Below are 14,853 nucleotides of genomic sequence, written 5' to 3'. Positions count from 1 at the left end.
AACTGGGATTGGAGATATTCATATGAACAGTTTGGACCGGAGTGAGGACATCAGACAACGTCAATTACAAGAAAAGCAGAATATTCAGCAAGTTTCGCGTAAAAGTGCGTCCTCCACCATTGCGTCCACCATTGCGTTGTCAATAAATCAGACAACCAGTATACTAGGATCAAACCCAATTGATCAGTAACCCTGGTCGCATAAACCGAGGATTGGCTTCAACGAGTGGTTTGGCGCCTTCCAGATCTTTTTTGTTGAAGCCAGCGATATCAGCATTGGAATGAGCAGTTGAGGGGCAGGACTCGTGAGCGGACATGCTGTGGCTGGGAGGATGCAGAGGGATTTGTTCTTAGCAAGGCAACCCGACGAGACGGAGTGCAGTTGGCCGCTTCGAAACCGGCCCGCCGCTATCAATTCTTAAAATCAATTATAATCTGTAATTAACCAGTAAGTAAGGACCATTAATCAGCTGCGTACATTAAGGATTGAGTAGAACTACTACCAAGCGATTAAATACTCTATACCATAGCTACTAGCTCATACTTGAATTGGCCGGCAGCCAGCTAAAACCAATCTGAGCGTACTTCTTTACTGAATATTTCAAGGTCAATTTACTTGATAGTTGCAACCATCACCAGGCGTCACACCATGGAAGAGACTCAGGTCTTAAAGGAAATAGAGACCGATCTTAATGCTCTACATATTAAGGAGAATAAGACAAAAGGGAAGCCCTACTAGTAGCGCTCACGATTCTCTAGACCCTGGCCAGAAAAATCAGGCAATATGGCCGTGTCAGTATGAAAACAAAACCAAAATTATTAAAACTCCAAACTAAGCTATTACTTGTCAATGCCTCATCTTTTCCCTTTCTTTTCTTTTTCGTTGATAAATATTAAATCTTTTACTAATCCATAGAAGAGAAGCACAAGAAAGATTAAATCCATCCTGGACTCAACCAGGCGGTCCATAGACCACATTGAAGGAAATTTTGAATATCTCAATCTGGATGTTGGTAGTTGACGCTATTGCTGCACCGGAAAACACAGTTGACAGGATAAGGGATTTCGGCTGCATAACAGCTGCTTGAGACATTGAGACCAGAAAGGCCATAACAAGAGCCCTTCTGGGATCGTGGAGGCGCATCCACCACTTCATGGCAAGGGATTAAGGAATTGACGCTGTTACACAGGTATTCAATGTGGCCCGTATGCGAAACCGGGCGACGATGACCACGTATTGGTTCGGCAACTAAGAAGTCAAAGGTTTACTCTTAGGTGGCCGTAACATGTGCCTATATTAATTAGCTGAAGCTCGAGCGCCTTTATATGCCCCACCAACGTCTGATTTTCTTGCTGAAGTCTCCTGAGCTGCTGCTGGGAAATCTGATTCTGTTTCTGAAGACTTAGCACCAGCTGCTGCAGCTGCATGCAGCGGATCTGGGGTGTCAGATACTCCGACAGCTGGCATGGTATCTTATTCTCTTGGTGAAGTAAGAATATGATAATCAAGACTATGTAATTAATAAGAAAGATGGCAGCCTGAATAATTTATTCCTTAGATTCTGGTAGGCCCTTAGAAGGGTTTTAACCAGCTTATTCTAGGAAAAAATTATAAATATAGCTGTCCAGCTTATAGTGCAGCTGGCTGAGGTTCTTTTATCAGTTTTTCTCTATAATTCTGTGCCTTTTCTTTTGGTTGTTTAAGCCTGCTAGGGCTATGCTTGCCTTGTGCTTCCTCCCGTACTGCTACTGCAACGGCGGCTTGCGGTTGATGTTTGTGGGGGTAATGAGATTTAGAAATTAAGAATAAGAAAAATCTTGCGGCCATATGAATGCTTCCTGAGACTTATCAGATTCTGGCAGGGAATTTTCTGCTGAGCTTATTAATAGTTTAATAGTCATAACATGCTCTTCCGCTCCTGATCATGTTAATTTAACAGGGCAGGTGAGCTGAGTTCTTGAAGCGCTGGTAGTATTGGTATTAGTATTGGATAGGTCTAAGAATCTGCGGGGCAAGAACTTTATATATAAAAACAGGAGCAGATGATGATCCTTTCTTGTATTTATTATACTCAGTAGGTTGGACAGGAAGTGTATATTGTAAAATATGTTAAATGTCAGAAGCTGTATCTGTTGGTAAGGTTTGCTGGTGATTTACGGGACGGTATAATGTCCAGAGATGTTGTTAACTATTAAGCACATGCCTTTGTATATTACAGTGCTAAGAATTCTTGTGTGTAAATTTGAAGATGGGGCGTATTGCAGCCTCACAGTTATAAGTCAGATGTTTGGCTATATGCAGAAAGGAAAAGTGTGTCTCTGATATATATGTCTGCTCCGGTGCGGGATTATTTAGCTTGATGCAACCAAGTACACCACCGGAGACCAATGATATAATTCAGAAATATAGATGATAGTAGCAGTGAGACTATAATGGCTATAATGACGCTGATACAATTTAAAAGAAAGGCACGGTAAATAATAAAGAGATTTAATAGGACTTACTGGTCTTTCACTCTTAATATATATTATTTTGTTTTTCTACCTTAATTTTTTTTCATATTTCTAATTCTTGTGACTTCTTCTTTTCTATGTCTATGTCCTTGCTTTATCTATGTAGTGTTAGCCGTCATCTCTATCTGAACTTTGACCTTCTGTGCTTTTATCTCTTCTAGCTGTCAGTTCCACTGCTTCATCATTATATCTTCTGATTGAGGAAACGCCGGAGTAAATAAATAGTCTTTATCATAGTTCAATTTTTTATTATGTAGTAGTCTGCCTCCAAAGCTTTATCACAGTAGGGCCAGCTATCGAGATGGGGAATAGTTACCAAACCAGTACTGGATCAGCAAATCAACATGCCATGATCTCGCGAGAGAGTTAGATGCAGGATCACGGCCACTTGATTTATCACTGCCGTAGTGTTTTATAATCTATATAGATTAGAAGACATCTACTCTTCTTGTATTGCACTTATCAATAGTCTCCTTGGGTTAATGGCCATGGGCGACCACTCAGTTTATATCTCGGATCATGGCCAAAGCATCGCCGTATCCACGAAACTTTTACGGTACCAAGGCCGATAATGTCACTGTCCGATAAAGGTTAATGTATGATTTTGAAACACCGATTATAGCCCCGGGAGGATCAGATAAAACCTAATAACACAAAGCAAGGATATCTTAGTAGGAAGCCGACAGTCCTCAATACTTGGAAAGGATCTCTAGAGAGACAATAGACAGAAGTATCTATCACAAGCTACTACACTACTGGCCTATCTTTGTCAGTCATAAATGAAATGTCACCTGAGTGCATACAGTATAATTATTGTGTCCATGAGACCTTCCTTTGACTATGATATAATATCATAGTGCTCATGCCTCTAACAGTGCATATGTATCTGAAAGATCACTTGAGCACATCTCGGCACCAATAAAGACTAGTCTAACTACCCAACAGATGTTATTCAAGCTCTCATTGTTTGTTAGCGAGCTGGGAGGCCTGGAGATCGAATAAGAAAACATGAAATTACTTTTTTACAATAAATATAATCATTAGGTAACAATTTTATCAAGCAGACAGTACTTCATCTCCCGACTGGCTGGATACAAGGTCGATCCTGCATTTGGTAGATGTAGACGGAGTAGGTGTGGGTTGGAGCATGCTTATACAGGATGTCGGTCTTCTTGGCGGGATGCGCTACGGCCAGGCTGACCCTCCAGCCCCCAGCATCAGCTAAGGCCACTAGGAATCTTGTCCGCCTACCACAATAACATAAGATATACTCAGAACATCGAAAGTCATTTGCCCGATGGACGCTATTCACTCCCGTACCCTGGTGGTGTAACCCCGCTTTCTTACTAGTCCAGAATGGTACAATTTTTTTCCAGGGGGGTTTAGACCTTACGTTGGCGACCAGATATCAGATCCAAATATAATCAGGAAAACACTGGATGGGGCTCGTAGGCTCGCCCAGCCGCCTTGGTCTCTCACTTCCTGGCCAGATTCCAGAACTGCTGTTTAAGCGTTGATCGACTCGCACTTGCCCAGAAAATACCTCGCAAATGCCGCCAGGGACAGGTCCAGTTTCCAGCACTGGTTAACATGCGGCCGGGTGCTGGTCAAAGTATAATACACCCCTCACCGCATCAATTCTACGATTGTGATAGCGGCTTGGTCAGCATGCTGCCCCACCATTGCCTCATTTGCAAGAAGCATGAAGCGATGAGTGTTGCATTGATCCCCTCCCATTGCCCATGATCGCAAAAAATGGTCCAATAAAGCCAGCTATCTATCGACAGGCTCGCCGTGCGTGACCTGCGTACAAAAATCGTATCTCAGGATGTCTATGGAGATCCTAGACTTGTAGAAGGCTCACTGGAAGATGGCATAGACTAATCCAATCCACATTCGCAAGCTCAATGAGGTAAGAAACCCAAGTTGTTACGGTATCCTACGGTATTCCACCCATTCACGCTAGACTGAAATGGTCAAACGTTCTATGTCAAAATACGTTCCGTATATGAATAATCTTGAGGATGGCCCCTAATAGTCAATGGGATTTAGATTTAATTTGTTTGATGATATCCATCCCAATTACAATGCCTCCTGATTTCTCATTTCGTTCCTTGCGGAGGGGAGAATATTCGGCAATTCATCCTCAAAATCCCGTTCATCGTTCAACATCAACGATATACAGTCCAATCCCGGGCTTTTGTTGAGGACTGATACAAAGCTTACATCACTATAAACGTCTCGCAACCGCATCTCTATAGAAACTCCTAATAGCATCATTGCTCTCAAGTAGTAGTCATATACCACCCCCCCCCCAAATCTGGATCTCCAGAAAGGCTCAAAGATCTCTTCAGTTCGTCACTCACGATAGGCAACCCGCGATTCGGGTTTCAATCCCAATATCTGCCAGAGGTGTCCGACATACGCTGAATCGGAGCACATTACACCTTGTGCCAGACGGCCTATCAACCTTTAGTAAGACAGTCCTAGTCCCGGGGAAATTATACTGAGATCATCGCCGGAACGGGGAAGGAGCGTAGAATTATGGATTTTATTCCACTGATATCGTGAACAGCGAGGTTGTGCCTCTTTTTCCTGATGTTAACACAGAAGTATATTTGGCTGTGTTTCAAGACTAATTCCGTAGCGAACCGAGAGTGGAAGAAGTGAAGACATAATCAGGCAAGATAATTTAATATAAAACAGTAAATTATCCGTTAGATTATAAATGGTATTGTGCAGATTCAAAAAAGCTAAATAAATAGATAGATTAGGAGCATTACTTTCTTTCTAAACTAGGTTTGCTTTTCTCTCATATTATTGAGCCCGAACATGATCTCTATTATATTTGGTAATTGTTGAAAGGTCTCTGGAATAGTCTATCTAATAAGACGGGCGTCTTCTGAATCTCCTCCCTGTCGAGGAGGAGAACTTTAGCTAATATTCTAATTAGGCTAGTCAGCTTTTAGAGTTGCTCGGGATTTCAGGGTCGCATCTCTTACAGATAGAACGGCTTGCCAGTCTACAGCAAGGCGGTAGTCTGACTCGCATGTGGCCCTGTTTTTCTATCAGTACCTTGGACTCTCATGCTACAGTAACAGCAGGCCAGGGACAGCATCAGCTTTGTGCTTTCGGAAGTGATTCTTGGTGACTCCTGTCATAGCATGTTTGCATTAGAAGGTATGGATCTATTTCCGCTGTGGATTACCTAGCAGTACTGTACAAGGCTATGACTATTTTAATTAAGTAAATCTATATCCCTCTGCTAGGCATGTGAATTTACCGCCGGTGCCAGCCTGCCGGTGGCACCAATGGGTTCTCATGGGGGCGGCGAGGGAGGTCATCCAGGACCATTATATATAATCTAGAAAGTTAAATATCCAGTCCATTTTCTTTTACTTTCTATCCCATATCCAGTTCGGTGTGCTTTCCCAAGTTGTAACAAACGCGTGCTGACCAGAGAAAAGGCGATGACCCAGTGAAATATAGAAGCGGTCTAATGTGACTGTTGTAAAGCATAAAGGGGAGGTGCTCTGAGAATAAGAACAATTTCAGTAGGTCCTCCATTGAGGATCCCGCGCAATGTCAGATCCATACATTGCAAACTTTTAATTTTACAGCCAAAGATCATAAACCCCTGTATTATTATCTATTGTTAGTACTCTGCCTTTCCTGTATTAATATAAAGGCCTTTATTATAGGTGACTAATTCTAATTTAATTATCTTTACTATATTGCTACCATGGCTATATAGCTCTTTCATAATAATTTTTCGTCTCACGAAGCAGCGCCGCTCCCGCATTACATCAGAATATACCTGTCAACTAAGACAAAATAAAGCTAAACTCAAGGATGGGTTCGATGGTTCAAAGACCGAGAATTATTACTAGCAGGAGAAGGCGCAACACGCATCTTGGTATCATATTCTGCATCTTTGGCTTGCGGACATGATGGAGCCCCGTGTCACTGAACCAGATGCAGTTAGAGAATATAATTTAGTTTAGATAATATATTTCTTTATCTTGGGATCGGCAGACCAGGTTATCCTGCAGCAGGCAGTACTAATATTATTTGTTAAATACAGTTATTCATAGACTCTCAGAGTTGAACAGACATTGGTTACTACTGGATAAGCTTGGTAAAGAATACTAGTCTTAAATAATATAACTCAGACCCTGTCCTATTGGTCCCCTCCTGGCCTGGCCTGAGAATTATTCTGTTCTCTTCTTCTTTGCCTGGCGACGTTCATTCCGCTTCCAGAGCCTTGTACTGAAATGAAGAATAAGATTTAGTGAGATAAGAGAGATTAGAATACTCTTACAGATACCGCTTACTCTTTTATACAGGCAGTAATTTTCCTGGTTTTAATACTTTACTTATTCTTCTACCTTTCTATAGCTCCCCGTCAGCTCGAAGTCACATAGAAGGTCGCTTGGTAGCAGCCACGGAGATAAGTTCACCGGACACTAGTTTTGAGACTTGAAGATACAGATCAAAACAGTTCAAGAATGAATGCTGACCGGGTTTAGGATATCATAGGACGGGACTTACTCACAAGGTAGCGACGTGTGAGCCCTTTTACTAGCCTCGTCACTGGGATGCTCATGACGCTCGATTGTGGCCAGACTGTCGATGTCCTAAGTCCAGTTTCTCTCACTTTCATCGTCTTTCTCGGTTAATATACTCTCGTCTGAGGCAGCCTGGAAGTCCGGTCTTCTGTCGTCATGCGGAGACAATTCCGTGAAGTGTAAGACATCTGGTATGATACCTAAATACAGCTTCTTTCCTATCAATACCACTAAATTTCGAAGCTCGTTCAGTCATGAACATGGGTTTTGATTGTTCACTGAGAATATGAGTGACGCTAGGAGAATTGAGATTTCAGTAAAAGTTTCCCTGTATGTGCCCCCGAACTAACAGGCCCCTGCCTAGGACACACATGATGCTTTAGAAAGATTGGCTGTCTCATTGACTTCATAATGACTTGAAAGCAGGGCGACACCACGCGCCAGCCCTGTGCGAAATGGTCAACCCAATGCAAGCCCGAGGTTGAAGATAACATTGAGGCCATAGTTCTAGGCATGAGCAGACCAGGGACTGACTATAACCTCACTGACACTTGTGGCACTTAACAATGACCGACCAGGGACTAGCCAAACTATGTGCAGTTGGGCTATCTTGCCTGCCCATATCACAGAAATTTGGGGCTTGATTCCCTGACACGAGTTGTCAGATAGTCAAGAGACAGGTGACTTCGTCCATGGAAGTAATACAAAAAAATATTATTTAGCAAGAAAACAATGAGTCTATAAAATAATACAGGCTATCTAAATCCGGCCCTCCAATCTCTTAACTCATGGTACAGATGAACTCAGTATGATCTTCATACTAGAAGCCGCAAGAGATATTTTCAACAAAATACTCTGGATCCAGGATTCTTTCAAGATTAATAGTATTTGACCCTGATAAAATTCCTAATATTCCTGTAATATTCGGCTCCCGCTCACCCCTTAGCCACATGAACATTTGAAATTGATAATCTGCGTGATCAATGGTCCGTATGTACAGACGGAATACTTCCCAAATCTGATTACAAAACTGTCTGAGGTTGCCGAGGGTGCACTCCACGCGCGGAAAGAAGAATAGCAAGATAGTAACCCATTCAAACATATACTTGTGGACGACCGTAAAGTGCATTTCTAACCAATCAACACGGTAGGACAGAATAGCAGAGGCATAACAAAAGATATCCTCGGAATACATAAGCGGAGATAGAATACTGGGCCCATTCCAGATCAGAAATTCAGAGTCATTATAACAAGAGAACAGGTAGCAGTCAACAGCCACGGTCTCATATACACAGGGTAGCTCTTCGTCGCTGCGCTGCAAGTTGATCATCTCCATGTCAAGCAACTATTCGGCTCCTTCAGGAATGGTGTGTGTATGTGATAATGAATTTCACAGACAACACACCTTCTGGATCTGCGTCCCGTGGGGCCTTCCAATGAGTAGGTGTAGACTTAGTAGGTTCAGAGTCTGAACATATGCTCTTATATAATTTATATCGCACGTGTACACAGTTCTCGCATGAAAAGGCCCTGAACTCGGCATCGAGAGAAAATTAGATAGATGGGAGAATTGGCTGTCGTCCACATGCCATTTATAGTGTCTTGAACTGTTGTGCTGGAAGAATCCGCCTCTGATAGCAGTATGGATTTCTTTCCTTGTCCCTTGAAAAGCTGAGTTAGGACAGCGGGCTAAGTGTGGTGAAACGTGAGTCAAACTATGCCGATCCCCTGGGGAATCAGCTGCGCAAAATGAAGGGGTATGAAAGACCAGCTGGGAAATTACCGTAAGCAGAGTTTTCTGCCGCGGTTATCAACTACTCATCTACCCATCACGGGCAGGTTCCAGATCGACGACCTGCTGAAAGGATAACTCTGATGATGCTAGTAGACGGCACAATATTTGCCAAACTGACCTCAAACCTCTAGTCTTGCTTGATACCTTCAAAGGCACAGTCGCCAAGAAAGACAGTGGATATTATCCCCGCTTTCAGTCCGGCCAGGCATAAGAATTTTGAGGTGCTGCAGAAATATCTATAGTGCAATAAATGGCTTCAGCCAGCTTCTTTCTCAGTATAGTAACCTGATGAACCTTTTAGCATGCGATATGGGCTTTTTGCTCGTTTCGTGTATGCTATATAACATGCTGACAAATGGTTGAAGATCATCAAGTTGACTGCTGTAGATGCCGTTCTACAGAAGCACCGCTTGGACTTAAACCAGCTGTGTGCAGGCGAACCAGTATTTTTACAGACCACTTACAATTATTTCTAGATACTAATCTGCTGAGCTAATACAAATATGAAACATTGGACTAGCTAGAGTACATACTGTAGATCCACAGGTAACTTCGATTCCAGTCCCCCATCACGATTACGGACACAACTCAGGAGGCCTGTTTCTATGCCTCTGCCACAAGTATGAGACCATGTAAAAGCTATGGTCCAGGGGATGTATGGATTCCATTGTTACCTCCGTCTTCTCTCTTTCTCTCCCCTTCGCCAGCTAGATTGTAAAAGTGCTGACAGATCCTCTATGTGTTGGGTAAGCTGTTGATACTCTGTGGTTGATTGCTTCCCCCTTCTTCTCAGCAGGCTCCGGGCATTTCGAGCTTCCTGAAGGGAAGCAGCCAAATCTGACGCCTTAGTAATGAAGTTAATATACAGTGTTTTGCTGTCTGAGGTCCTAGTCGGTCTTAACGGGTGTTGTCTTGCGAAATCTGTGGGATTGCTGGTTTAGTAAATTGCAGAGTCAGGATACATGACTAAATAGCAACGCATGCCTACCTTGAGAAAGGCAGCTCACATACTCCGGTGATAGCCCGGTCATTTGCCTGCCACGCAATGAAAGATCATCTGAAATAATCTTGTACTGCTGCAGATCGTGTCGGTCCTTTGCCTCCATCTTTGCTATTTCGGCCTCTAATCAAGACACGGACGGTGTGTGGTTCTCCGGCGTTGTAGGTTCGCTGAAAAGTGTAAGAAAGTTGTTTTCATCGCAGGGGGAGCTGTACACGCACTCCAACATTGCTTCGGTGACCAGCATGGCTATGCCAGCCAAAGTGCCTATAGCGAAGAAACAGCTGGTCTGTGAAGGATGTGTCTTTGCGGTAGCCCGAGCATTTTAGGCGGAGTCACCACTAGATATAGGCGACCGTGTCAATATCCGAGGCGAGCCTTAGAGTCGGTGGTGGTCGGTTTTACCCCTGGCAGACTATGCCCTCGCTTTTCGAAGGCGTGCCCAGTGCCGTAGCTCCGAAGAGGTGGAGCCACGGGGTTCCGTTCGTAGGCCATCAGGCATAGAAATGGTTCCGGAAGAACAGAAGAGCCTTAGAAAAGAGCAAGCGGATCGGTATCAACGGTGGCGTTGGGCTCTGGCAAGACATAGTGGGTAATGGTCCGAGTGATTCATGTAGTTGTATTTTTCCCTAGCTATATGGAGAGCGGCTAGCCCCGTGCGACGTCAGTATTATAGATGTATTTACATTGGGAGACCAGAAATTTATATGCCTTATTCGACCCCATAGAACAGCATCTGTTAACCTTGACCCCTGTGGTTTTGTTCGTAGTGTATCTCTAGCGCCAATGGAACCAGCTTCGCACAATGAACTGCTTCAGGCGGGTAATGCCGAAGGAAAAGGATGGTTTATCTCCGACCTTCGCAACCTCGAAAGACCGGTTACCGCTTAGGTAAGTATTTTCTATCAACCTACGTGTGCTGAAATATCTATTACTAGTCATGATCCGATTTCTACAACCATATATTGCGTGGTGCCCTTCAGTCACCTTACTGGTGGTGTTGGTGGCGAACGAATATCCATATAACCCCAGAAGACGGGATATGGTTTCCAGTTCCTGCTTCCTGTGACAACTGGGAGGGCTCATGGGTGCGGTGTTTCTCTCAAGAGTAAATCGTTGGCTCCCAGGAGCTTCAGCCGTCTGTCGCGGGAGATCTGCTGCTCTTGCAACCCCTGGGCTATGCCTTTCGGAATGGTCGACCTGAATCAGTCATCTGCCGGAAGATGGGCGCTATTACCTTAGGCCCAGACATGGTCTCCTACCAGGTTGCCTAGGAAGGTATTGCTCGTTAACCATACACTGTTTTCTCTCTCATACATGAACGATACAGACAAGCGAATATGGCTATTTACAAGTCCCTCGCATCCGAGGAAATCGCACACGAATAGCGATATTACGGATCATAGGAAACGCCGCCGAAATCATATCTTCTATCTACTGGCCTGCAGTCCGAGCCAACTACCTGCCTTCGATTATTCAGTCCCCACAAACACTATACATCTCATACGGAACAGACAGTGGCAGTGAAGCAGACAGACCATTGGCAGCTTCGATTTCAGGGGCTGCAGGTTGGGAAACCATTCGGATTTAATCAACAGCTCTGGATGAGGGTTCCCTCTTCCGCAGGAAAGGTTTTTGTCGAGCGTTCACAAGCGCGATCATTATCCACCAAAGGTGCCCAAGCGGTGGGCTGTGAATCCTGGCCTAGGTTAGAGAACGCCTGCGAGTGTAATACCAACTCCTGAGAACAGCCTTTTGCGGTCTGTGATTATTCTTGCTTCTTTGACAGGGAAAAGTGATATTCTGGATGCGCCCTGGTATAGTTCTGTTTCTCCATCTCCGCGAGCGTCTCGTATTCCTTCTGAATATAAGGAGCTTCTATCTTCCAGCTGTATCCACTGAGTCTGGGGATAGTCTGATGATTATTCTGGCCGAGCCAGTATTTTATTCGATCACTGTACGCCAGCTGGTACAGTATGAATAAATTAAGTGAGCGTGGAATTCTTTTATACTGTTGCCGTGCCCCCTAGCGGCATGTTTTAACCGGGCGGTGTACCCAGGCATATATATCTTTAACTGGAATAGGCAGCATACCCATGGTCAGTTTACTTTATAGAAATGGTAGGAATAGGTTTTGACTTCTTGTTACTGTATACTTGGCTTGGCTATTCCTTGTCTGGGCTTGGAAGTAACTTGACTTCTGAAGTCCAGTCTTCTGGCACAGAGTTTCTGACTTTGTGTGATTTGTATTATTATCTTTTTTCAGGATTAGCTTGTCCTTATGGGCTTGGGTGCTGTCATGGATTTATTAAGACTAGTAGAAGGCCAGTAAGTACACCTGGTTTCCAGCTGAGGTGGAGTAAGAATGCTTTTTACTGGCTGTGGGACTAAATGGTATGGGTTATCAGCTGCAAACTCTAGCACAGGGACAGGCTGATTGAAGCTCTAGAACCATCAGAGTGTGATACTTCTGCAGCTTCTAGTTCGAAGATAGATATGCACGCCTACCATGGCGTGCTTCCCAGAACCTTGGGGAAGATTACTGGAGATGTATGGGAGGTACTGTCTGAGATTTTTATAACTGGTACCAGGCATGAACTAAGACTGGAAATATGGCGGTGGTGGTTCAGATATCAGGCCTCCTGGTGCGGCTTGGAAAAATACAGATGTCTCGGTCCAAATTTTATCTGGTTTAGTTGTGGTTGCAGAAGATTCTGACATGTTTCTATAAGGCTGAATCGGTAGAGCCTTTCTTGAATGGCAGGACGAATATTCCAATGCCAGTAATTAAAAACTGAGGTGGTAAATGAGTGTAATTTGATAATTGGATTGACCTGATGGCAGTCCAGAGAATTTATAAAGAACAGGCATGAATTAGAGGTCTCCTATTTTAACTTGGCTACTGATACTACAGCTATAGCTTGGTCGTACTGCATAAATAGCGGAATTTCCCCAGATCGCAGCTGGTGGGACATGGTCTACAGTAAGCCAGGGGCCTCTGTGAATCAGAGCCGTACTAGCTACAGGCGAAGTACGGAGTGGGGTACCGGATTGGAACAGACTGAATCTGTATCAGTATGTTCAGCAATAGCTAGAGCGATGTGTGAGCGGACCCTACCGCTAGAAATGAGATTGCCATTTGTAAGCAGCCGAATTAGGCAATAAGGTTATATTGGGCGTCTTCAATGGCCCAACTGAGAAATGCCGAATACCAGCTACACGACTTATTAATCTCAAGCATTAATCCCCAGCATCCTTCAATTTGAGCCCTCCGCAACGATTCCCAGTCTAAGATACTCTTGCCTAGCTGATCCTCGATTTTGGGTAAGTATGGCGGAATAGGTTCCAGCTTGAACCAAGGGGGATCGAAAGTCATCAGTCATTCGCCCTCAAGGTAGAGCTCTTGGAAAAAGCATGCCCCTTATTTGAGACCCCGGAATAACCAGTCCGATAGAAAGTCATAGTAAATCACCGGAACCGCATGGGATGCACGAGTTTACGGCACCCCCCTCCCTCCCGTGCTTTCGATCTAGATAATCAAGGTTTGATAGATTGTCCCGGGAGATCGGTAACCAATTATCGATTAGCATTTCCTAGCCTTAGAGGCCCAAACGCGTTTCCTGTCAGGGCTTATTAGGTTATTAGGGCTCCGAAAGGAATAAAGGAATGCGAATATACGTAATATTCATAGTCGCGGAGTGCGAATATGAATATATGAATTTTTATTCGCGCAAATAAACGCCTTATTCATATTCGCATTCATATTATTCATATCGCGAAATTTCTCCGCATTAATACTTTGTCCGATACAGCGGTTATCGTATTACCGAATTGCGCTCGAAGGTCGATTTCACAATGCCATCACTTCATCAGCAAAGCTGGACCGTGAATCTCCGTTGCGAACGTATGTTGGAAGTTACAAACTGCTCATGTAGGTTTTGTTCGGTATTATGGGCCGTAGCTAATCATTTCGAGATATGATAATCGTTTGTAAGTGTCTCCATAGAATAGAAACTTGACAGCGACCACAAAGATCCGTGGATACTATATATATCCAACAGCCTAGTTGCGACTCAGCTTGGGCAAAGAATAGAATGTATTTACTCACTCCCCTGATTCTAGTTCAATCTATTTCAAATTCCGTCCATAACGTAGTCCTGAGAAATGGCACGTGAAAACGCGTTTGTCTCACGACCCAGAGCCTTAGATGGCCCTGGGTGCATTTTGTTTACGTTCAAAATCATCGATATCGCGTTGCAGAAAACAGAAAAGAGACCTATCAACTTTCTGCGTCAAGAAGAACATATAAAGCGCGAACCGCGAACTTGAAGGGGCATGTCGGCAGCCATCGTTTCCTCAAGCCCCTATCAATTTCTAACCCCAGCCCAGATAGCTCAAGGTATGCCATGCATCACCGTCGATACCACTTTGATATACTGATACCAGGAAATAGTATCATGGCATCTACACCCAATCCGCCCATGCGGAGGACGCGCGGTCTTCCACATCGGGACTATAATGCACTACACAATGGCCTGGTTTCTTCGCCTTCACCGCAATCTGAGGAATCCACCTGTGAAACAGGATGCCCTTACTCTCCTGAGCCCTCTCCATCTAGGGATCTGGAAGATACGCCTCAGCCGAAGCGGTTTCACTGTTTGCTCATATCCTCGCCCTCCCCGCTTGATCCTGCACTTTCAGAGAGCAATACGAGTATTCCGCACCCGTATAAAAGACGAAAACCCAAGTCATACTCTAGTTGGACCATTGAGCACTTTTGGACCACAGATCTGAATGACGCTTGGTATCGACAGGGTGGCCCACCGAAAAAAAGACCGACTGCTGATTTGCAAGCATTGCAGCTGGTCCTCCAGAGATTCAGCGCGCTATGGTTCCACTTCGAATTTGTTGGTGCATCTCCAGACCAAGCATCGTATCAAGTCTGGGGCCGACTCCATTTACTTACCCACGGTCGAA

At 44.2% G+C, this 14,853-nt stretch overlaps 2 protein-coding genes across 2 annotated transcripts; both read right to left on the bottom strand.

The window, feature by feature from the left end:
- Positions 1-6,724: 6,724 nt before the first annotated feature.
- On the bottom strand, positions 6,725-7,343 carry BO88DRAFT_426211 (uncharacterized protein; the record flags this gene model as incomplete). The annotated part of the gene is made up of 6 exons (XM_025708889.1): positions 6,725-6,871; positions 6,902-6,944; positions 6,981-6,991; positions 7,034-7,059; positions 7,171-7,269; positions 7,310-7,343. The coding sequence occupies 6 exons, from the start codon at positions 7,341-7,343 to the stop codon at positions 6,725-6,727; spliced, it is 360 nt and encodes a 119-aa protein (XP_025561891.1).
- A 558-nt stretch (positions 7,344-7,901) lies between these two features.
- Positions 7,902-8,417, bottom strand: BO88DRAFT_426210 (uncharacterized protein; the record flags this gene model as incomplete). Its single annotated transcript, XM_025708888.1, has 1 exon — positions 7,902-8,417. The coding sequence occupies one exon, from the start codon at positions 8,415-8,417 to the stop codon at positions 7,902-7,904; it is 516 nt and encodes a 171-aa protein (XP_025561890.1).
- Between the last annotated feature and the right edge of the window lie 6,436 nt (positions 8,418-14,853).

This window comes from Aspergillus vadensis (genome assembly GCF_003184925.1).
Source record: "Aspergillus vadensis CBS 113365 unplaced genomic scaffold BO88scaffold_14, whole genome shotgun sequence".
Lineage (NCBI taxonomy): Eukaryota > Fungi > Ascomycota > Eurotiomycetes > Eurotiales > Aspergillaceae > Aspergillus > Aspergillus vadensis.
Note: the sequence above shows the minus strand (reverse complement) of the source record. Positions and strands in the feature narration are given on the sequence as shown.